The sequence below is a fragment of the Myodes glareolus genome, chromosome 9 (genome assembly GCF_982192425.1).
Source record: "Myodes glareolus chromosome 9, mMyoGla1.1, whole genome shotgun sequence".
In the NCBI taxonomy this organism is placed as follows: Eukaryota; Metazoa; Chordata; class Mammalia; order Rodentia; family Cricetidae; genus Myodes; species Myodes glareolus.
Window position 1 is genome coordinate 82,483,703 of NC_142034.1, and position 24,846 is coordinate 82,508,548.

The 24,846-nt window shown below is 36.1% G+C and overlaps 1 protein-coding gene across 2 annotated transcripts in view; it reads left to right on the forward strand.

Moving 5' to 3' along the window:
• Gabrg2 (gamma-aminobutyric acid type A receptor subunit gamma2) overlaps positions 1–24,846 on the forward strand; it is an 81,581-nt gene that overhangs the window by 17,419 nt on the left and 39,316 nt on the right. For both annotated transcript variants that reach the window (XM_048435997.3, XM_048435996.3), the window contains exons 2-6: positions 6,617–6,768; positions 8,236–8,303; positions 9,838–10,058; positions 12,332–12,414; positions 15,097–15,234. In XM_048435997.3, the coding sequence (XP_048291954.1) occupies positions 6,617–6,768; positions 8,236–8,303; positions 9,838–10,058; positions 12,332–12,414; positions 15,097–15,234 (662 nt within the window). The remainder of the gene's footprint in view (positions 1–6,616; positions 6,769–8,235; positions 8,304–9,837; positions 10,059–12,331; positions 12,415–15,096; positions 15,235–24,846) is intronic.

Consider the following 24,846-nt stretch of genomic DNA (forward strand, 5'->3'; position numbering starts at 1 on the left):
TCCTTCTTAGAAGTTACGCAGCAAGTCAGTTACACGTTCTTTCAGGAAAGGGAGCCATGTAAAAGTTACTGAAGACTCTACAGTCATAATTACCATTGTCTCAAGTCCACTTTTCACCGAAACCAAGATATCCTTCAGAATTCTTGGTCCAGAAAGCAGAATGGAGTCCCATATCTCACTGCACTGTGGTGATTCTTCTGCACCCACACATGCACCAACATCTACATGCATCTCTTCTACCTGTTTATGAAATCCTCCCCTTTCAGTCTTTGAAAGGAGCCAAATTGTAGTGGTGTCTTGCTTCCGTGAGTGTGTCGCTTTCCGAATCCAACTCCACCTCCAACTCCAAATGGGGCAGCTGATCACATTCATTACCTTTAACTGCAAGCTTTGCTGCTATTCCTCACTATGGCTGATGAAAGCCTTGCTGTCTACAATGTCGAGCTTACGATATTTGAACTTTGTGCTGAAGGTGCCCTATTAGTCACTGGTTTCAGTTACAAACTCATTTATCCCCAAAGGAAAATGAACTAGAATCATACTTTATTGTACATAATCTTTTCTTTTTTTTTTTTTTTTTTTGGAGAGCAGCAATTCTCAACCTGTGGGTCACAACGTCACAACGTCTTTGGGGGCCGAAAAACCCTTATACAGAGATCATTTAAGATTATGGAAAAGTACAGGTATTTACATTACAATTTGTAACAGTAGTAAAGTTGCAGTCATGAAGTAACAATGAAAATAATTTTAAGGCTAGGGGTCCCCACAACATGAAGAACCGTATTAAAGGGTCACTGCATTAGACAGTTGGAGAACCACTGACATTTACTCCTAGGCTAACAAGATGGCTCAGTGGATCAGTTAATTATCTCAATTCAGATCTCAAGAGACTGCATAAAAGCAGATGTGGTAGTGCATGGCTCACCGAGTTCTCCATCCCTGAAGATAAAATTAAGAGAGAAAAACTGCCAATGTATAAGAATTTGTTAATAGAAATGAATCAAAGGTATCACTTCTCTGATATATATGACCAGAGGGAGATATAATGACATGTAAAACAGTGTTCATGTGAATCACTGTGTCTGCAAAAGAAACCAGCAACCAGCTCCGACATAGCAGTAGTGCAATTGATTTTTAAACCACACTGGCATTTTAAAAGTATTTCAAGCATAAAAATAAATGTTCTCTTTATTGTTTTATTCAACTATCTTACCTATGTTAGGGAAATAAAAATATAGATTATATTTATGAGGAAGTGAGAATCAATGGATCTACAGACATCTAAATGAAGCAACTGAGGTTTTTTAATTCACCCAACTGTTTCCTCTTTTATGTTGGAAGTGTATAATAAAGACTCCCCTATTTAACCTGGAGCTTTAGTAAAGCTATTAAAATATAAGATAGATGAAAGTATATAACTCAATAAATACTAATTAATTTTTCCAAACAAACAACCCACATACATACCAAAATCAAGTATTTTAATCTTTTATGTAATTGTACTTTTTTTCGTACAAGCCCTGCCTTTTCCTAAATAGCTCATTATCCGTTTTAAGAAGAGTTAATGTTTATAGTTATGGCTTAGTTAGAACCACGTGTAAATGTGTAAAGGCAGAAACAAAATGAATACTATGATTTACAACATAGACAGAGATTCAAATGACTAAGGCAGACTGGGAATTTATCTAAAATATCCCATGGTTATTAAATTTGTTTTTTTTTCATTATTTTATTTTTTTAAAAAGAAAACAAATTATTTTTTTACACTTTACATACCAATCCCAGTGCCCACTCTCTCCTTTCAACCCATTTCCTCCACCTTCCCTCCCTCACCACCCCTCCATATCCACTCCTCAGAGAGGGTAAGACACATTGCTTTGGCGAAGGTTCAAGGCCTTCCCTACTATATGTAGGTTGAGCAAGGTATCATCCAAAAAAAAAAAAAAAATGGATTCCCTCTAAAGCCAGTACATCAGTAGGGATATTTTGATTGAGTGAGCCATTATGGGATTAACAAGAAACCTGACATTAGAGAAATACCCAGGAGTCTACAAGGCTGACCCCAGCTAAGACCCTAAGCAATAGAGGAGAGGGTGCCCGAACTGGCCTTGTGGTGCAGTCAGGTTGATGATTATCCTAAATGTCACCATAGAACCTTCATCCAGTACCTGATGGAAACAGAGGCAGAGACCTGCAGGAGAGCACTGGGCTGAGCTCCCAAAGTTCAGGTGAAGAGTGGGAGGGGCAAAGAAGTCAAAACTATGGTAGGGACACCCCTGATAAAGTTTACCTGAGCTAATGGAAGTTCACCAACTCCAAACAGACAGGGAAGGAACCAGCATAGGCCCAAATTGGACTCTCTGAATATGGGTGACTGATGTATGGCTGGAAATTTAATGAAGAGTCTAAGAATTTTTCGACTATTACTCCGGAACTCTTGGCCAGATGGCCTGTGACAACCTTTTAAGTTTTCCAGAAATGAGAAGACTGAAGGTTTGTAGACACAACTCCTCAGATATTTTCATTCAGGTGAATTTTTAAAATTACGATCAATTAAATTAAGAATGATTTTGATTGCATTCCCTTTCCTCTATAAGGAATTTTTAAAAGTACTACAAAAATAATAACTCTAAATCCTCCCCAGGGGATGCCGACTGGTTCCTGAGCTCAGATTTTCAAGTTTGTGTGCTTCCAAGCAACACCATAGCAGTTAAATAGATTGTCTTAAATCATTATCCGTCTGTTTGCACACAGGCGTGCCTATAGTTCCACAGGATGCCTCATTTGTTCGTCAGACACTATCACCCTTACAAAGCTCTTTGTAAATATAAACGTCCCTCCTCTAAAGACCAAATGAAACAGCCTGACCTGAATGAGGGAAGGTTTTTGCCTCTTATTTATTTATTTTTGACAAATCTGGAAATGATCCCAGATCATGCATCATCCCCTTTAATTTAGATTTCAGCTGGGAGAGCTGTGGAGAAACTAAACCTCATTTATTTATAATATAGGGGCTCATTATTTTTCCTCCTGGAAAGCATCTGTTTTTAGTTCTTCTGAAGTAATGCTAGGTAAATGCCTTGAAACAGCATCTATGGATTCACGCTTTAGTTACACATTTAGAACCATTCTGTTCAACCTAGCAATGGTCACCTCACCATAATAATTATGGACCTAGACGCTGAATAAGTATCATATTCCTATACAGTGTAATATGAATATGGATAATCTCCCACGCTTAAAGACAAAATCGTCTGGTTTTTCTAAGTTTAAGTAAATTTTTCCAGGCAATAAAGTGAGAATGAATATGGAGGGTAAACCAGATTTACTTGTCTCCTATATATCTGTTTCTTATTTTTTTGTTGTATTTTAATTTCTCTCAGTGTCTATTTGGACATTCTGAAATATGGAAATAAAACTACCACTGATGTATTCATTTTTAATAATCAGATTTTTGTTTCAACAATTGGTAGGGAAGTGATGAAATTGAGAAAGTCATTAAGTTCAGTATTTTTTTTCTAATCAAACCTATTTTATTTCTACATTAAATAAAGTTTTGATTTCAGTTGGAGACAGTAAAAAATAATAGCAATATTTATTTATTAGCATGAGCATTTCTATAAACAAATTAAATAGCCTAATCATCATCCTCTTATATTAAAGAAAATGGAATCCCAATGACTGACAGGGAAGCAGGGTAAGAGTTAAAAGATTTAAAAGGCACTTACAGTTTTGCATGGATTAATATAGTAATGAAATACTATCATGATTACTTTTAATGGACTAACACTATTCTTTTCTTCATGAACTATATAAATTGAAGTTTCTTGTTTGAAAACCTCCCCCCAAACACAGTAGTAAGAACTGGGTCATAGGATTAGAGTTCATTTAGGTAGTGCTTAGCAGTGCTTTGGTGAAATGAGGAATTGAGCCCCTAAAAGCAATTTTCTAGCAGAAAACGAGTCTAGGTTGCTTTCTTTGGAGAGGTGGTTGAAACTCTGCCAGTCCACCCTATCCAGTACAGGTGCTCTGGAAGGAATGCTTATCTGGAGCTCCTATGCTCATTAACACAAATGTAAAACAGGGTCTTTGTAGATGTTTTGTCCATGGACTTCATTATTTTTGTAAATTTTTTGGTGGAGAATTTCATACATAAATACATCCTAGCTATATAATTTCCATATTTCCCAAAATATATTGCTTGAGAATTTTATATATGGATGCCATGATTTGTGATGATATACACTTTTTTTACTCACTCTGGGACTCCCACGTGCACACACATTCCCCTGAGAGTAGTCTACTTCTGAGGGTGTAAAAAATCTTCAGGAAACAGCTTGATAATTTATGATGATAATAATAACATCAGGTACTACTCTAGAGCCTGTAACTTCTCCAACAACGGGTCTTGACCCAGGATTATAGTACTAGGCGTGGATTCCCCCTGGAGGATGAGAACCCAAATTAATAAGAAAGTTACCCCATAAGAGTGACTAGTCTACACAGGTGTATTCTTGCATGGCAGATCAATATGCAGCACTGAGGGACAGGTTAGGCCCTTGATGTCTTTTCTCCTTTAACAGACTACGTAGCTCCTTCTGGCACTGTAAAAGCTAACCAACGTGTGGGCATTTTCCCAGTTTGTTTGAGATTGATTTCTCTTAGTCTTATAGGCAAAATGTGTGGTATCTTTAGCCAAAGGGTCTTTATCATGTGGTTTTGGTGGATAACCAAGATAGCGTTTGTTGTTTTTAGAGAACTCTGAGGTATTCATAGTAACTTGTATGAAAGTATTCCATGTGTTAGATTATGATTTTCATTTAATAACATGTATCTTTGGTGAGAAGCATTTTCTGCTCAGTCAAGAACATCATGTGAACTGCGTGCACATACACACATGCACACTAATTTACTAACTAGTGCATTCCTATAAGGCTTTCCATACTTACTTAATATTAAATATTATTTCCCAAAGCTATAAAAAAAACAAGATTATTGTCCTTGCTCCCTAAGCTAATCTAACTAGTCAATGTTCGTCTTAAAACATCACCTTCTATCTTCTTTGCAAGCAAAGTTAACAACTCAGTCACCATTCTTCTACCACTTTGTACATCTACATATTATTGATCATCTATTTTCTGTCTATCCATTGACGTGTATATACACATTTGCAATGTTATATCCCTATGTATAACTATACATATATTCAAACTTATTTACTGCATCCACATTGTGTAAATAAATATTTCAGTAATTTATATGATTGAGGAAATGTGAAATTTGGCATGAGGAAAGAATACATGTCTCAGCATGTACAGGCTTTGCTACCCAGCCTCATGACCCTAGCTTGACCCCAGGAACCACATGGTAGAAGAAGAGAACAGAGTACCATGGGCTATTTCTGACCTTCTCATAAACACAGACTTTCACAGGTGTGTCATGTCACACTTTCTTACTCCCGAATAAATAACTCCAAATAAATAACTGTAATAAAAAATTTCTAAAATCTATTTATACATTCAGGGAAAAGTTACAATCTGCTATCCAGTGGTATCCATTCTCTAACATAATTAGGAAAATTAAGCTAAAACTAAGGGTTTGGTGTCAGTATTTATATGTTAATTTTTCACAATTCCCAGATTTCTGGAGTACTGATGAAAGTGAAAGGTGAGGTTTTGGCCAGAACTTACATTTTTCTAGACCTGGAAAAATACAGTAATTTTGCATGTGCGAGGGGAGGAGCTAGAACTTAGAGCAGAGGAGTATATAAATCACAGAGTTCAATTCACCTTCTGAATTCATTTCTCCCTTCTTTGTCAATTACGAGGAATTTTCCACCTGGTTTCAGCATATAATACTGACTGACAGTATATCCCGAGACTATTTGATCAGTCAGAACAGCTAATTTTATTCATATGACTACAGTACATCCAGCTCAGTTAATATTGCTGTGACAAACGATGAATTAAAACCCGCAACTACATTTTTCTTCGTAGTACACTTTTCAAAACAAGGAAAGATAAATGAACGACTCGAGCCTTCAGTACAAGAAAGTGGAGAAAATACACATCATGTAGCCCGGGGGACAAGAAAGCACTCAGCCTGATCTCCTCCTAAGTGGCTCAGGTGGAGGAAGAGGGGCTCAACTGAGGACTGTGCGAGTGAATCTAATAATCACTCCCCTAGTTTTATTAATAGATTGGCATAAGATAACTTCTGGAAAGAGCAATAAGGAGACATTATGGCTGAATTATTAGACTGCTTTACAATATTTTAAATATCACATTCACAATTTTTTTAAAAAATGTCTTTAATGAGGCTTGGTATGTGGGTGAGAAGAACAACAATCATTGAAAGGCAAAAATAAGAGATAACACATGTCTTATTCATAGACAGGAGGGCAAAGCACTCCGGAAAACTGTAAGAAACATTTTAATGCATTTTAATCTCCATCTGCACAGTTTAATTGGTTAGATTAACCATCAGGTAAACTTTTTGCAGTTTCCCTTCACTCCCGCAATCCTGCCTCATTCCTCCTTTGCTCTGGTCGGTTTATGGTAGAAGTTAACTCAGGTGTAGTCTATGTGTTTACTGACTAATACTTTTCTTTCCTTAGCTTCACTAGCCAAAAATCCGATGATGATTATGAAGATTACACTTCTAATAAAACATGGGTGTTGACTCCAAAGGTTCCCGAGGGTGACGTCACTGTCATCTTAAACAACCTACTGGAAGGGTATGACAACAAACTCCGGCCTGATATAGGAGGTATGAAGACGATTTGAGTTCTGTGCTGTAAAGGGGACCCACCAGGCCTAGATACTTAATTAGAAAATCACATCATTATATTCCAAGAGCCAGAAAGTTTAAAATTATAATCCTACAATTTTCAATATAAAGAAAGGATATGTAAATAGCATTTAAGCCTGGTGGTAGCAATGGTGAGACTTTACAACCGCTAGATATTTTCCAGATATTACAAAGATTTTAGTCTTTAAGAAGTTGTTATTGTTGTTGCATCAAAACTCCTGATGAAATAACACCAGAGAGAAAAGAAATCAAAATGAACAATAGCAGAGAAGGTATTGGGTAGACACAACTATGTAATACCCAGCTAAAATTTCAGAAACACACGCAATAAGCAATATTTGACATCATAGTGGGGGATGGACTAACCTACACCTAGTCAAACCGGATCTGATAGTCTCTCGTTCTACTCCAGAATCAGGGTGTGAACTGTGAGAATCTTTTTCATGGTAATAGAAAAGAAAAAGAGAGATGGTTAAACATCACCATCCTTGATGTTTGGGCTTCGAATTGTCATTCACTTTTGTACAGACAGTATCTGTCCAAGTAAGATCCACCAACCCCAAAGTCAAGAGACGACGAAGTAGCCTCCATCACAGGAAGTGAAGGGTTTAGATGTCACCGTTGAAGAAGAATTCCATCTGTCACAGAGAGTTTGGGCATGGTACTTTCAAGGAAAATGAATAAGAATAGATAAGAATGCTTGAATTAAAGCCCAGAAGGACCTCATGTATCTTCTACTAATTAAATTTTAAATCAATATAGATCACACTCATTTGATCATAAGCATTACACCACCTATTTTTGATATTAGTTCTGTCTAACAGATTGGTGTGTAATGGGCTTGCTGGCACTTTCCTTCTATCTACACAGTTACAGCAACCCAGTAGGTCATTAGTGAAGATCTCAATTTGATGTGGGGTGGAGATGTATGAGGGCAAAGTGGTGGTCAAAGAATTGACAAGAGCAATGTTACATTATGCTGTTTGTGTCTATTTTGAACTTTTAATACATAGTTCCCCTGCCACTTAGTAATCGTGTGTCTGTATACATCAATCAAGTGGGGTCAGGAGGCACAGACAGTTTCTAGAGCTCAGAGAGAAAAAATGATAAAAATCAGGATATCTGAAAGAATGCTATAGAAAAACAAACAAAAAGAAGAATTTTTATTCTTCACTCTTGTATACTTTAACAAAGAAAAGCCAAAAACTACTACACTTGCTTTTTGAAACAACATCCTTAAAAAGAGATATTTCTTTGAAAAAAATCATTATGAAAATCTAAAGTATTGATTAGTACTGAATTACTCCTGCATAGATCATTTCTAATGCAGCTGAGTGAGGGTAGGCTAAGAAACAGACAAAAAAGATTGTTTTTTTCCTGGTAAAAAGCAAACAAAAAATTATATCCCTCTAATTTTCCTTGCAGTAAAACCGACATTAATTCACACGGACATGTATGTGAACAGCATTGGCCCAGTGAATGCTATCAATATGGTGAGTTTCACAGTACAATTTATTTTTAGCTTAGAAATAATATGGACTTTTTAAAAAGGGGAACCAAAATTTAGCAAAAGAAAGATAAACTTAAAGACCGACTTTTTTCATGTCACTTGAAGCAGTTAAAAATTTAAGGATTTTTGTCATAAAACTCAAACACTATTAGAAATAAAATCAGTGAGTTTAACTTTGATTTAATATTGATTCAACAATCACTGTAAACCTGTCAGTTGCTGCCTACAGCAAAATATGAAACTATTTTATGTTTTAGAAGATTGATGATGTAGAAATTATACTTTGCTTCAAAATATAATCTTTTCCAGAGTAAATATTCATACTTATAATATTTTCAGCCTAATTCTGAAGTGAATAAATTTATAGTATATTTTAATATAAATAATATGGTAAAATAAAATAAAGAAGCAAATGCAGTCAAAATACATAGCAGAAAAATACCGTTTCAGTGCACAGCATATAGTATAATAATATGACAAATTATTGTGATATTATGATTGAAAATTGGCATTTGCCATGATAGAATAAAGTTATTCTATACAGATAAATATAGAGACATAGATAAAATGATATAAAACTTACATAATCATGAAAATAATGCTCAGTTTTTACATATTCAGTATCCTGATACAAACGCTAAATATTGAAAGACAGTCGGCAAGAAATAATTTAGCTTTGTCATTGTTGACAATATATTGAAAGAGATTATCTTGGTATCAGAATGATGGTTTCTGTCCCTCAGTCTGTAAAATGTTGTTTTTTCATCCTTGTATTTTAATTTTCATTTTGTTTGTTACTAAGGTGTGTTCTCGTTTTACTTCTCAGCTCAGCATTAATTAGTTAAAAATAGTTATTAAAACTGGTTGCTCTCTCAAAAAATTAACCTTCAAGCACTGAACTAAACGGTGCACAAGGTGGCAGGGTGTAAGCAATGAAGTAATGCAAGATTCAGGAATGGTTATTTGGAACCATAAGGATACTACATAATTTAAGATAATGTTTATTATTATAATACTTGATTCTTTGGATTATTGACAGAAATTGGAATATAAATCATCTGACGAGTGAAAAGCATTTAGTAAGAAAACTAACCCAGAGTAAAAAATGAAGAGTCACACACATACAGACACACACATACACAACACACATAGACAGACATAGACACAGACATACACAAAGATACTCAGACACACACATAGATACACATGCAACAAACACAGACACACACAGTGAGAGATGCAAACATACACAAAGACACATACACAAACACACAGAGAATCACAGGCATACACAGACACACACAGACATGCACACATACTCACCAAGGATTGGCTATTTGGCCAGAAATCAGAACTATATGAAACTAAGGTTAAACCCAGATATGGTAGTGATCTCATCAGGAAAGCTGCTAATTCCTTTTGAGCTATTCAACACCCAAAGAACTCTTCCTCATCTGGCAATAAGCATGGGACTGAGAAACACAAACACTCTAACTCCTCTGTTCTTTTTCAAACAGGAATATACAATTGATATATTTTTTGCCCAAACCTGGTATGACAGACGTTTGAAATTTAACAGTACCATTAAAGTTCTCCGGTTGAACAGCAATATGGTGGGGAAAATCTGGATTCCAGACACTTTCTTCAGGAACTCCAAAAAGGCCGATGCTCATTGGATCACCACTCCCAACAGGATGCTGAGAATTTGGAATGATGGTCGAGTTCTCTATACCTTAAGGTATTTTTGAAGGGAAAAAAGTTGTTTCTTGGAAATAAAAGAACAAAATTAACCCTATGCTTTCAGAAAGGAAGGATGGATGGAAAGAAAGGGAAGCATGTGACTCTTTGCTTTCTCTCTTGTTGTCATATGAAGCCATGAATTTTCTAGGTACAGAACATATTGGAGGGACTTGATTCTAGAATGCATATTAAAGTTCTTTTCTACATAAGAAGCATGACATTTTTCGTGTTACACTTTCTATTTCGATTAATTAAGCAAACAAAGATATAAATTATTAGAAAAGGTAGAGCCCCTACTTTCTGTGATGTGTGTACGTCTTCTTACCTTCCACTAACTTACCTCCTATTCTTTAATGCCTTCAAACTGTAGCTAGTACTTCTTAGCTGTCAGGTAAGAATCTTACCCACATGTTTGTTAGAAGTGAAAAGAGTGATGGGTACAATGCTAACTACAGGGCATGATACATAAGTATTTCAGACATAAAATTATTTGTATATTAGCAGAAAGTTAAATAGCATATTTCTAGGTTTTGGCATGTAAAAGGTACCAGTAAAATATACGTCTTATAAATTTTAATACTGAATATATGAACCATAATATTTTAAAATTGCCTGAACCTTTGCCAGTTAGATTAGTTATTGCGAAAAATGGCTCCAACTGCAAAAGTAATCCATTGTGTAGATTTTAAAGTCACTGGAAACTTATTAAATTACTGATAAGGTAAAACGTGAAAATCAAAGTCTGTATTATACATCAGAGCTCAAACTGGCTTTTGAAATATGCAATCATTCACCATATCTCAGGTCTTATCATTTTATAATGTTGTAGTTATTTTCTAGTTTTATTAATTTGAGGAAGCACTATAGTGTTTAATTATGGAAGTATCCTAAACCTGCCAGTTGTGGTCTGCTTAAGACTTGAGACATTGTAAGAACAGAGAGAAAGAAAGATGATTTAGCTTAGTTCCTTATATGAACTGAAAGTGTCTGTATATGTATGTGACGTGGATAGGGCTATATATTTCTGAGTCTGTATTTGCATCTGCAATTATCTTTAATTTGTAATAATTTCACTTTAATTCCAAGAGAAAATTCTAATAAAAATAAAATTTTATTAAAATCTCATTTGTGAATAAAGCCAAGCTTTTCTTTGAAAAAAATCATAAGGAGAAAATTATTAAATTCTCCAGCTATGAAGAGTGGTAAGCGTAAGTCCAAGTCCTGTGACGTGTCCCTGGTCATGTGACCTTGAGGAGGTTCAAATACTACAGAGCACTAACGGTACATTTTTAGGAAGAAGTTCACTTAGCCCATGCCTTATATGCAATTAAAGATACACAAAATCATTAATTGCTTTATTACACTACAAAAATGTAAATGTGCCCAATTAAAAGTTCTGTCAATTGGAAATTCTTTTAAATTAATTTTTATAAAATAACAATTTTATAACTTAAGCAGTGGCATTGTAGGTTATAAGAAATGCAACTCACAGATATGAATATTTTCAAAACTACCAACCATCACCATTACAGTGTAACTTTTTCCCATGCATCTGCAAAGGAGATCAGAATATCTGTGCTCCTTTAGATTTAGACTCCTGGAGTCTCAGTCCAGTGCATAAATCTCCCAATTCTTTAGGCTTTAATTCTGTGCAAAATGGGATTCACTGGCTAAGACTTTCCCAGTCTCTCAGTGTATGTGCATTTAGTATCTTCTTTTTGTGTTTAGATAACCCTCTCCTTTATAGCATTCTATTTGATGGCTTCATGGTGTTCTCTTGTAAAAATGCACACAAGTCCATTGCACCGCAGAGGCATTTTAAAACCCACCTATGGCAATTTAAAGACAGCAAGTTCTTGCCAACAGAAGGCTTTGTGTTAATTAGCTGATAAGATCAGAGAACTGCAAGCATTCATATTGATGTACAGTAAATGTGCTTAAGTTCTGAAAACAGTTTGTTCTCTTAAACAAGTTAAATATATTCACCGAGAAATCTCCAGTGTGTGCAATTAATTTTTAAAAATAAATAAGATAAGATACAAAACAAGGAATCACATATTTTGAATAAATTGAGTTGAGCCGAAGTAGATGGTTCTGTTGCTATATGAAAATTTTCAACTAGAAATAATTTTTTAACCTGGAATTTAGAATTATTTTTCCACTGAGGATCATGCTGTATTATCAATAGGGATGTCAGATTGTTCTAGAAAAAATGCCGGTGTGCAGTTTAGAATTGATGCTGGTGGTTTTCTCTGTTGTCCTTCTACGTAGGCTGACAATTGATGCTGAGTGCCAGCTGCAGTTGCACAACTTCCCCATGGACGAACACTCCTGCCCCCTGGAGTTCTCCAGTTGTAAGCAGTGCTCTCTTGTATTGTGCCCTGTCACCTGTAGTCATGCTGATAACCTCATTAATTAATGTAATGAATCATAGAAGTTGCATACTGGCCACGGCCTATATTATTGATTCTGAAATCGTTTTTATTGTTATTCCAAATTATACCAATTAAGAAAATCTCTGCAATAGAATTCATTGAGTGGGAAATTTTAGAAGCTAGATAATGGATTCCTAGAGTCACTGTTGAGAGGACTTTAAGATCAGGTCTGAACTCAATAGAAAGGGAACACCGATTGAGTCTATACCTCCACTTCCCATATTCAGTGGACTCAGAAGAGTGTTTTAACATATTCTTAGGCAAGATGTGCCCCACATTAACACCTTTCTGTTAGTATATTATGTGTAAAAGTGCATGACATGTCAGCACAATAAAAACATGAATTATTGTTATTGTTTTCATTAGATAATATGTTACCAAGAGGATCTTTGACAATCCTACCACCAATTAAGCCTTAACTCTTCTGTACAGATATTTGAAACCAAACAAACATCAGTTTTCTAAATGTTTTCCTATTTGTTGATCATTCACAAAGATTATCCTTCTCTGCTTTGTTTTTCATATTACTGTTAGACATAATTGAATACATAAAAAATATTTATGCATTTTGAAGGATATATTTTCATCAACATAGTTTCTCTGTGAGGGAGTTAGGGAAACTCCTAAGATCAATAAAGTCATAGTCATAGTTAATTTTAAAAGACCAATAGTAAGAGAAGCAATCCTCCGTCATCAAGTCATCAATTCCAAGGACATAAACACACATGATATAAATTTAGAAAACATTCAATTATATACCTGATTTCATACTTATCTATTTGAGAAAAATGTGTTCAGTTATAAAGTTGACATTCCCCTCACTTTCAGAGAGAATTGCCTTACTGTCTGTTACTAACCAAGTAGAGTTGCTATTCTTTTGAGTTAGTTGAAACTCAAAAACAGGAAATAATTGTGCCATGAACTTACAATTAACGAATGTCCTCTGAACACACACACACACACACACACGAACACTCACACACGATGTAATGTCGCTTACTGCTGGAAGAAAATCAGTCACCACTACACTCCCCTCAGTGTTCCCTTGGGACACCATGCTTTTCCCATCCTCAGTGTGGCTACAAATGTACCCGCTTTGTTGTAGATATCATCTACCTGCTCTCTTTTCCAAAAGTAAACAAGGATTCAACCGAAATTAAAATAAAAGTGTAAAGCAAAGAATATTTTATTAAAATGGAAAAGCATACTTTATAGTCAAGGGTTATCTTTATTTATTATTATTAATATACAAATAGTTGAAATAATTTTCTTTTCTTACTTATTCATTCATGCACTCATCCATTTGGGGCCATATGAGAGAGTGAAGCTAGGACCTTTTTCCGTGCTACCACTCTTGGTTTTAATTAAGTTAATATTTTACTGAGAAAATTCTGTACACAGTTGTTGTGGTATGAAATAGTTCTACATTAGTCCAGAAAGGAGTATAATAAAGGTCTATTTGTTAGAGGGTGAACTCACAGAAGGAGTAGTGACCCTCAGTACTCTGCATGCTCTGGGAACTAGAACCGAATCCAGCAGTCTAAACCTCCACCCACCCCCTACACACTTTTTCATCTGTATTTATAGTACATGAGTCCAGTCCCAAAGTCGGCCAGTATCTTAAAGGTTATTGACTAAAGGAGTTCACACAGCACACAGCTAATTCATAATAATATTGTCCAGTAAGGAAATGTTCACTGTCCATCAGTTCTGTAATACAGTAATTATGATAATCACTGTTAAGAATTATTTTACCAAACAGTTAAGAAAATTCCTATGATAACTATGGAAATCATACTCAAAGTCACTACTCTGCCCTGATTGCCAGTGTAATGCTATTTTTTGTAAAGATCTTTTATTCCACTATGGTCTTTTTTGTGTTCCCATTGGCATTCTACATATTAGCTTCAAATTTCTGTTTCTATTTATCTTAAAACTGAGTCCAAATTGCATCCTAATACCATCCCACATTTCCTCTTCTCCTGTTCTTTGCCACACACTAGTCATGTAATTCTAATAATCAGATGGGTGCATGAGATGATGGGTTCAAAGCCAACATGAGCTGCTTATTTTGCAATCCTTATCCACAAAAGTCAGATCAAAAGAGTGGGGGAGAGGGAGTCTGAATAACTTGATATGATAGCGTAAATGGTCATGATATTAAGAATTGGAGAAATACCTTTATTGCACCTTTCTCTTTATTTCTTATGTCTACATGACTCTCAAAATCTTGAACTATTGGCAAGACTTCACTATGAAACACTATCTTACATTTTTAATCTTTATTTTATACTGAACATCTTTGTATTATCTAAGGTGATATAAAGTACAGATATAATATTTAGAACATCATTTATTTTTTACACTCTATGCAATTAAAAGTGATTTTCCAAAGGCATTGATTTTGTTACTTCCAGTCTTTTCCAGCAGGGTGTGGTAAGAATTTTGCTAATTTTGCACAGAACAGTATCTTTCAGTCCAGGGTCCTTATATGACTTGCAGTGCTGCCTCCCTTAGCATCTACAACTTGTTCAAAGAAGGTAATGCTACCTGTGACCCTCTGCTGCTGCATTTAACCTGAGTGTTCTCATCTCATGGTAGATGGCTATCCACGTGAAGAAATTGTTTACCAGTGGAAGCGTAGTTCTGTTGAAGTGGGTGACACACGATCTTGGAGGCTCTACCAGTTTTCATTTGTTGGATTGAGGAACACCACTGAAGTAGTGAAGACAACTTCTGGTAAGTTTCCCTTGAGAAGAATTTTAAGGGACACATGTTCTTTGCAAAGCATTTTGATGCAGATCTCTACATGATATTTAGAAAGACCATGAGGCATATTGATTTCTTGGTATTTTAGTAGCACAGATGAAGATACATGTAACCGATCAATTCAAAGCAAATTGAATTTAAAATCGTCTAGCCCTTTATTTACTAATTTTATAAAATTTATTGCAATTATTTGTGAAAAGAAATGTTTATTAGCTGCAAATTAATTTATTCCTTTTAGGGAGTATGTTTCTTAGTATATTGAAATAGAAACATTTTCAATAACCACAAAAGTAAATAAAGTAGACGTTTTAATATTTTAAAAATACTTCTGTTAAGTCTTTGAGACTTAACATACTCAATCTCTTCTAATCCCACCCATACTGTGCTTTCACCCCTTCCCACCCAACTTTGTGATTACTAATTTTTTTTCCTTTTGTACCTAGTTTCTGTTGCACAATTAATGTTGGAATTGTGGTCTCGTCTAGTGTATAAAGTTAGTCTATCGGAGGTCCCATCATAAGACAAGCAAACAAAACCAAAAAACCCGAGTCCTCCTCTACCAGAGGCTATCAAATTTTAATAGTTCCTCAGTTAAAGAATTATGTACTCACCTCCCACCCTCTATGCTGGGATTTGTTCTGGCTGGAGCTTGCAGAGTCTTTACGCATGCTGTCGCTGTTACAGTTACTCTGAGTTCATATGTGCATCCGGATTATTGTGTCTGGAAATCACTGTTCAGTTTAACTATTTTATCCTGGCTTCATAACTGGTGAAGATAACACGCTTTGCATTTGCATAGACCTGTCTTGTCGCACTGCATCAGGCATTGTCTGTAGATACTGTGACATTATCTGAAATTCTTATGGGACCAATTTTCCCAATTGCTTCATATGTATTAAAAGAAGTACTCATTGAGAGTATGTGTATATGATATATACGTATATGTACATATTATACATAAAATAATACTGGCATTAGAGAGCTGTCAATCATAAATGTAGCTAAAACTGCATTTTGTTGAGTACAAAGAGCCATGGCATTGAATTATTCAGAGAAGTTGAAAGTCAATATGTTTTATATGAAGTACCATGACTTTTAATGGCAGTGTGGTCTGAACAAGAAAAATTAGCATACACTCATGTTTGAATATTTGGTCCCCAGTTAGTTGACATGTTTAGGAAGGGTTGGAAGGTGTGGACTTGCTGAAAGAAGAATATGCTGGATAGTTTTATGTCAACATGACACAAGCTAAAGCTATCTGAGAGGAGGAAATCTTAACTGAGAAATTGCTTCAGTAAGATTGGGCTGTAAGCAAGATCACAGGACATTTTCTTAATAAGTGATAGATATTTGTGGGCCCAGCCTAATATGGCTTTACCATTCCTAGGCTAGTGATCCTGTGAGCTATACAAAAGCCTGCTAAACAAGCCACAGGGAATAGGCCAGTAAGGAGGACTCCTCCACAGCCAGTCCAACCCTGCCTCCAGGTTCCAGCCTAGTTTGATTTCTTGCCTCTGCTTCCCTCAAGGGACTTTGATTCAGGATATCTAGCCAAACAAACCCTTTCTTCCTCAACTTGTTTTTTGTCATGTTGTTTTGCCACAAAAGTAACCCTAACCAATAAAAGCTGTTTCATTGTGTGTAGACTGTCAGATTTCAAAAGCCTCCAGCAGTACAGTTAGCTCTGCCTTGTGACTGTGTGTCAATATTCAAACTCCCAGTACTGTACTGGCACCCTGCTGGAGTGCTTGCTCTCACACTCCCCATGATGATGGTCCATGAACTCATCCTCTAACACTGTAAGTCCCCAATAAATTCTTCTATAAAAATATGTTGGTCATAGTGTTTTTGCACAGTAATATAAAAGCAACTAATATAGATGCTATGATTTATTTTTTCAAAACTCTCTTTGGGAGCAAACTTGACATATTTTGAAAGGAGGAACATTTCCTATGTGGAGTCTGTTTGAACTCTGAAAAGTTGAATGTGGGCTCTGTGCAGAGTATTCAGTGCCATTATATCGACTTAAATATGTCCCAATTTAAGATATTAGGTTTCCACCATGCTATCAATTATATTAAGAAAAGACTTTGAATTATATACCTAAGTGTTAATCAGATATCCTATAGTTCCTTTTTGCAAAATTCATAGGACATGAATTGTGTATTGAATTATTTGGAAAGTACTGTCTCTGCTACTCAGAGATGAGAAGAATCAGGAACTAAGTGAAACTTAAATTTCAAAATAAATCCTTCAGCGTACCATTCTCCAAACTACAGAAGCATCTGACCCTTGCATGTCTTTCATCACTGACATGTTTATTCTAAAGATTCTTTTGTTTTGGAAAAGCAAGTAAAGAGGCTGAAACAGTGCTTGAGTGCGTGGAGAAAGGTGGCCTTCTGTTCCTTCACTCACAGGGATCCTGATCATCCTGTACTAGAACATCTTTTTTCCATTTGGCTCAAGCTGAAAAACAAATCTCAAGACTGCCTTTGAACTAAAGCCTCCAATATATAAAAGTAATATAAAAATAATCTCCAGTGGTTATCTCTTCCAGAAAGAGAAACTGGGATTAAGTTCTGCTTTATATTCACATTTTTATTTTTGTACCAACACCCTAAAACAGCAGCCACAAACTCATGACTAGCATGCTTTTTGTTAACTCATTGTGTTTCAGCAAGATGTTCAGCACAAATAGCAGCAGAAAAAGGCTGATATGCATCGTAAATTCCTAGTATAGGTTCCCCCATCCATGTAACTTGGATACTGCCTAAGGGCATTTGTTAAGACAAATGTACAGAAGAGAGTCCAATCCCTTTAAACGTGGTAAGAATAAGCAAAGTCCCATGACAACATTACGCTTTGTAAGGAAGCCACAGTGAAGCTGTAGGGAGGGTGAATGCTAGAATTGTTATAATAATTTCTCTTCATGAAACTCAGCTTCATGTGGAGTTATGTGTGGGGGTGTGAGGTTTCACAGTCACCATTTCATTCTACTCTTTGTTCTCCTTTTAAAAATGTGTGTTCCCTGTGCATTTCAATTTGAAGGGCCTCATTGAAAATACAGCCTGAGTCGAAAACTAGCATCAGTACCAACAGGGCACCTTGATGCTTGTGACACTACTCTGGTTGGTGATGGTACACACCTTTAATCCCAGCACTCTGGAGGCAGAGACAGGTGGATCTCTGTGAGTTCGAGGCCAGCTGGGTCTACAAAGTGACGTCCAGGTCAAGTTCCAAAGCTACACAGAGAAACCCTGACTCGAAAAAAAAATTCTAGAAAATCCAGTGTAAAAGAACTGGTGGGAGGTGCTGCGAGACTCAAGAGAGCAGTTAGACAGATGTAGAGCAAGCAAGGTGGAACGGAAGGCATTATGAACCTGATGATTTGAGAGCATAGTCAAGAGAAGCTGGAAGACCAGTGCGTTCTCTGCAATTTTGGTTAGAGGAGGAGGTTTATTGAGTAATTAGGAGAAAAGTGACATATCAAAGCTAGAATGTTCCAGGTTCATATCAAGCTAACATCACAAATGCCTAGCCTCTTCCCACAGCTGATGACACCAAGTTGCTGGAGATGAGCGTTGTGTATGACTCTAATGATATTGCTCATTTATAGAATGTCGGGAAACTGTGTGGGAAGACAGGGCACAATGACTCCTGGTTCGTCATGGTTGAAGCTGGAGCCCTTTTCTCGGTGCTACTTTTCTTTAGTTTACTGAACAAGCTAAATGAACAGTTTTTTTTTAAATTACCAAAAGTAACGTGTCAGAAGCAGTTAGTATGAACATGAGTTACTATAAAGTATAATAAACTAAATTAATATTATATATATGGTATGTGCATTTCTGCTTCCAAAACTGAGTGTGTTGAAAGAGAAGAAAAGGCAGAATGTACTACAATTAGCACTGAAGTTTTTACCCCTACTTTTTATAAACTAGATACAGAAGTTTGTATAGGAAAGAATTCCTCCCTAGTTAAGCCATTGCCTCTTCATAGTCCTCGAATTTACTTCCCAAGTCATCTTATTTACTATCAGTACCTCTGTGCCGTCCCTCGAGGGGAATATTTTCCAGGTGGTAAATTAGTGTAGCACTTAGTGCCTTCAGTTCAGTCACTTTATCATCCCAAAGCCTGATCTAACAATCGTCTGTCCAAACCCCATCTCTTCCTGATGGTTCATTATCTGGCAACAGCACCACCATGGCCCCTGTGAGCCAGGCATGAACACTCAGAGTCATGTCTCTGCCTCCCACACCTAATGAATCATGACGGCTCCTGTGCCTCTGAAATCTCTTGTGTAACTGCCCTCCTTTCTGTTGCCATTGCCACTGTCCTAGTTCACAGATTTGTCTGTTCTTATCTGGACTCTGTCTGCAGCTTATTAAGGCATGTCCCTGCTGCCAGCCGCTCTCCTCCAAGGTGTGTGCCTTGTCAATTAAACGGAGAGCAGCAGAACTTCTTGAACACTACCAACATGCACCTGCATTCTCTCCGTGTGCAAACAGCTTATAACAGTTCCCCAAATCGCAAAATTAACTACAACTACCAACAATGCTGATATCACAGTCAATGACGTTGAGGATTTGTTTGTGAGAATTGCATTCACTTATAGGGCATACATTTTAAAAGGTCTGTTACCAGACACATGCTTTTCCTTACTTATTACACTATTTTGCTCCCCTGTTGGTGCAGTGAGACCCCACTGGACGAAGCCCAGCATACGTCAAGCATGAAGCAAATTCAATCAGACTCACACTGATATTTCTAATATTTAAGAAACCAGCCTCATGCCTCTTTCAGCAATGTTTTCTGTAGTTTCTCAGCTTATCACAAAACTCACTTGCAAATGGATGCCTAAAGTGATCTTGCCTGTCCTATGTTCACATTTAATCTCAATTCTCTTTCTATGTTACGGAACATTTTAATTCACAAACAGTATTTCAGAAAACACATTTCATTTATTCATTTAGTGTATGTGTGTGTGTGTGTGTGTGTGTGTGTGTGTGTGCATGGGCCATGGTGTGCATGTAGTGATCAATTCTAACCCATCAGAGTTGGTTCTGTCTTTGTCACCATGTAGGTCCTGAGGATCAGACTCTTATAATACTGAACATTATCTCACATGCCCTACCCACAACATCTTATTTCTGAGACTCTAAATTTTTAAACAAATGCCAGACTCTCCTTCATGCTTTTACTGGTGGTTACACCAAAACAGCCAGGAACCTTCAGTGACAGTGTGCACCCTTAGGTCCTGGCTACTCAATTTCCTAACTAGCTTCACCTCTTAGTATTCATGCAATTTTTTTCTTAGAAACCCTTCAACATATCTGAAGTCAACATCACCATTGTCTTGGGATTGCTGTAGGCATGAAATTTGGTGTTCTAGTTAACATTAAAACGCAAGAAACAAAAACAAAACAAAAACCTGGGACACTGGGGAGATGAATGTGGGGGGGGGCGGTAAGAATGCTTTCTGCATATGCACAGGGCCATGAATTTGAATTCCTAGCACTCACATGAAAAAGAAAGCCAAGTGAAAAATGCCTGCAGTGTTCTAGCTTGTGGGAAGCACTTGTAAATGGAAGGACATTCCATTACTATTACCAGGATCACCATAACTAATTATTAAAATCTCATCAACTTCTCTCTTGGGAATCTTTTATGTTGTGAGAACATACCTGCTGCTTTATTTTACATAAGACTTTTTAGCCTTTGACCTTTCAGGCCACCAAAGCTGACAATTACTTTGTTAAAACTATATCTTTTTCACCAGTTAAAATGAATAATACAAAATTCAATGTTGTTTTTTTCCCATGTTCAATGTTTAAACCAGTAATTAATTCTTTGTGCTCTTATTATTCATACTCATAGAATTTGGCCATCATATTCTCTACATTACTGTGTTTATGTGTGTGTGTACTGAGTAGAACATTGTTCTCCTTGTACACACTCTGAGATGGAAACATGAACAAAGGATTTCATAGTGGATATTGATTCTTTGGACCTGAATGCCTTTATAGTGAACCAAGAAGAAAATCCTCATACCCTCCCTTCTACTGAACCTTCCACTACTGTTCTTAATGCATCTAAAACACTTGTTGCATGAAGTTCCTTCATAACTTTTTTTTCAAAAATTACAGATTAGTTATTTTTCCATCCTTTGTTGCCCTTCAGGAACTTTTTGAGCTCAGACTTAGAGTTACCTAAATTGGCATTGCCATACCTTGAATGGTATCATCCTGTAGCCTAGGACTCTGCACTGAGTAATAGCAATAACAAAGCAACAACAATGACAATGACATCAACAACAGAACTACTACTACACATAATAATAATAATAACAACAACAATAACAATAATAAATAATGTAATTGAGCTGAGCACCAGCATTCATCAGTCTCTGCTTCCTGACAGTGGATGAATGTGATCTGCTACCTAAAGGTCCTGCAACCAGCTAAGCCAAAATAAATCCTTTCTTTGTTATTTTGATTTTTGTCTGGTATTTTATCTCAGTGACCAGAAATATATAAATATATTCGTATTTTAATTTTCTTTGCAGTAAATTTAAACATAGAAAAGTTAAAAAAATATGTACCATTAAATGGATCTTTACTTTCCCCAGCTATAATATATAGACCTCAATTTAGATATAATGGTTCATGGATCAGGCTCTTGCTCATTGCTTGCTATATAGAATTATGTGCTATTTATTCTTGATCTTCAAACCTTGTGCATAACTCCCTACCATACATTACTCTTCTCTATGAGCAGGCTCATAGGATGACCTGGTCTGCCGTCTCTGCTTATGCCAACTTTGCTACTTGGTATTAAGTTCAAATGCAACCTTTTATACATACATTTATTTACATACACAATCTCTAAATACAAATCAAAGTTTTCAACTTGAGGTTAATTTAGATTGCTAAAGAAATTAAAGAAACCAAAGGATTGGTGAAGTGAACTAAATATTGAGTGGAGAGGCAAGAAATTAAATGAGAAGACAAACGTCAATAAGGTTTTCTTTTCTTAATTAAGTTAAAAGAGGAGAGAGGACTGAATGGAAAATCGGCAGCAATAACATTGGTACAGTAGTCTTGGTATTTCTGAGATTTTGTGAGTCATGAATCTATTTTAATCAATACTAAAATTTCTAAAGCACCCGAATAGTAACATGCTATCTTAGAATAAATTGGTGGATGACTGCGCAACAATGGATTTTTATTTTATTTTTAAGCTTCAAGCGAAAATGTTAAAATTCATTTCATTTGAGGGAAATATTAAATAACGCAACTTGCTGCTGGCCTGGAGCAGCCTGCAAAGCTGTTCATTTTGCAGACTGAAAATTTCTTGGCTATAAAAGAGGTGCACTTGAGTCAGTGTTCCAAATCCCTTGTCCTCAGCACGCCACAACTTCTGCTGTAACCTAGGATATGCCCCCCATTGTGTAAATATAGAAGTTACTTTCTCCATAGGTAGAATATTTTTAAAAAGGATTTTGCTCTTTTTCAGAGTTTTCAGTGTGATTTTGAAAAAAAAAATCAAGTGCAAGCAAACCTACAAACATGTAGGTGCTGAGTTTAAGATAAATGGCAGTCACTCCCACCCTTTTCAAAGTTAATAACAAAATGGTAATTTTCTATTAGCTGTAATTCTGGACTATTCATGTTGCATCTTGAACATTATGTGTTTTAATTTTAAATTTTAGTGTTGTTCTGATAGTATTTAGAACCTTTCTGGAAATAGATTTCTAGGGGTGAAGGGAAGTATTTCTAGAAGTCTGATGACATATAAAGATAATTGTTTGGTTTCAAGGTGACATGTGTGATTGTGTGATCTCTGCTTGTGCTTCCTTAGCAAGAAGAGTTGCATGCTCCAAGGAAGACAAACCATAGCCAGAAACTAGTAAGGGACAAGTCTTTGGACGGTTTAACATCTGGGAATTGTGAACAATGCAGCTTTATTTCCACAAGTCTCTAAGGAGGATGATCACTGTTTTTCCTATTTGATAAATGTAGACAGAAACTTATAGCCTTAAGGATTCTGCTCAAAGATGTTCAATGTTGTTATTTATCAGACCCATGGTTTTCACCCACACCACTCATTAGCATATTCCATGAAGAGATAGACTGACTTAAAAAGAAACTCATTGTGGAGTTTAGAACAGCCAACGATGGCTAACGTTACAGGTCCATGCACGAGTGACAGAAATACTTCCTATGACCACTTATGGCCATTAGTAACATGCGAAGCTGTTACATTCCACCTTAGGGAAGTAACTGTGTTCAGGGAGAGGAAACATTGTAACACAGTTAATTTAATGATTTTTATCACATCTAGAAATATATTTACAGCTAATGTAATATGGAGTTGTTAAGGAAATATTAACTGCCATCAGAAATCCAATGTATTTATATAAAGAAAAGTATAATTTGGATAAATATAACATAGCATTTTTCATGAGAACTATTTAAAATAAATATAAGAATGAACCTCTTGTTTTAACAGTAGGTGGAGACCTGTATAAAAGCTTTTTCAGATTATTTTCTAAGTCAGTAGAAATCTTAAGGATACATTAGTGTAAGTAGATAAAGCTAACAACTAACAGATGTCTCCAAGACATCTGCCGCTGTGAAATAAGTAGAAAACCTCAAATGATTTTCATATTCGAGACTGAGTGTACAGAGTCAGTACTTAACCCACAGATGAATTTGTTTGTTTTTATTCCATTTTCTGTGAAAGAATGATTCCTTTGTCTAATGTCTGTATTTATAGAATATGCTGTTCAATATTATGCATCTAAAATTTTAAACATTTCACACACAAAAATCAGCAAATTCTTAATGAAAAGCAGTACTTTTCATTTATTTTATTCATTGAAAGGAGATTTCTGTGAAAGTCAGAACATTTTGCCTTTCATAACAACTTGGAAAGAATTTTCATTGTTGTTTGTGTGTGTGTGTGTGATGTGTCTCTGTGTTTGTTTTTCACTGCTGTGACAAAATACTTCAGAAGATCAACTTACAAGAAGAAAATTTATTTCACCCCCTTTCAGACTCTTCAGTCCATGGCCACTTATACCTGTTGTCCTGAGTATGTATTTAGGAAAAATGTCATAGTGGAAGCATAGGCTGGAATACTGTACTCTCTTCTCTTTGTGCATCTGGGAAGAAGAGAAGTGACCAGGTCACAAAGAACCCTTCAAGGCACAGTCACATGACCCTGCTTCATAACAGCAGGTGTCATCTCTTCGAGGTCCCTTCATCCCCCAATAGTACCACATACTGAGCTTCAGGGAGGAATTCTGTTGCAAATACACTAAGAGGACAACAATTCCAACAGGTCTAGACATTTAGGATAGATGTGCACTATTCTTCATCCTCCAATTCACCCTCCAGCCACTCCAAAATTACATGTATCAAGAAGTACACTATCAGGATACACTAGGATGTACCATCACCTTAAATTTCACTTTTTAGTCTAGGCTCAACATACAGACATTTGCCCATTAGTATTTCACTACAAGAGTTGGGAAGTGACACTTGTATTTATGAAAGGCGGAATATAAGAAAATGTGGCATT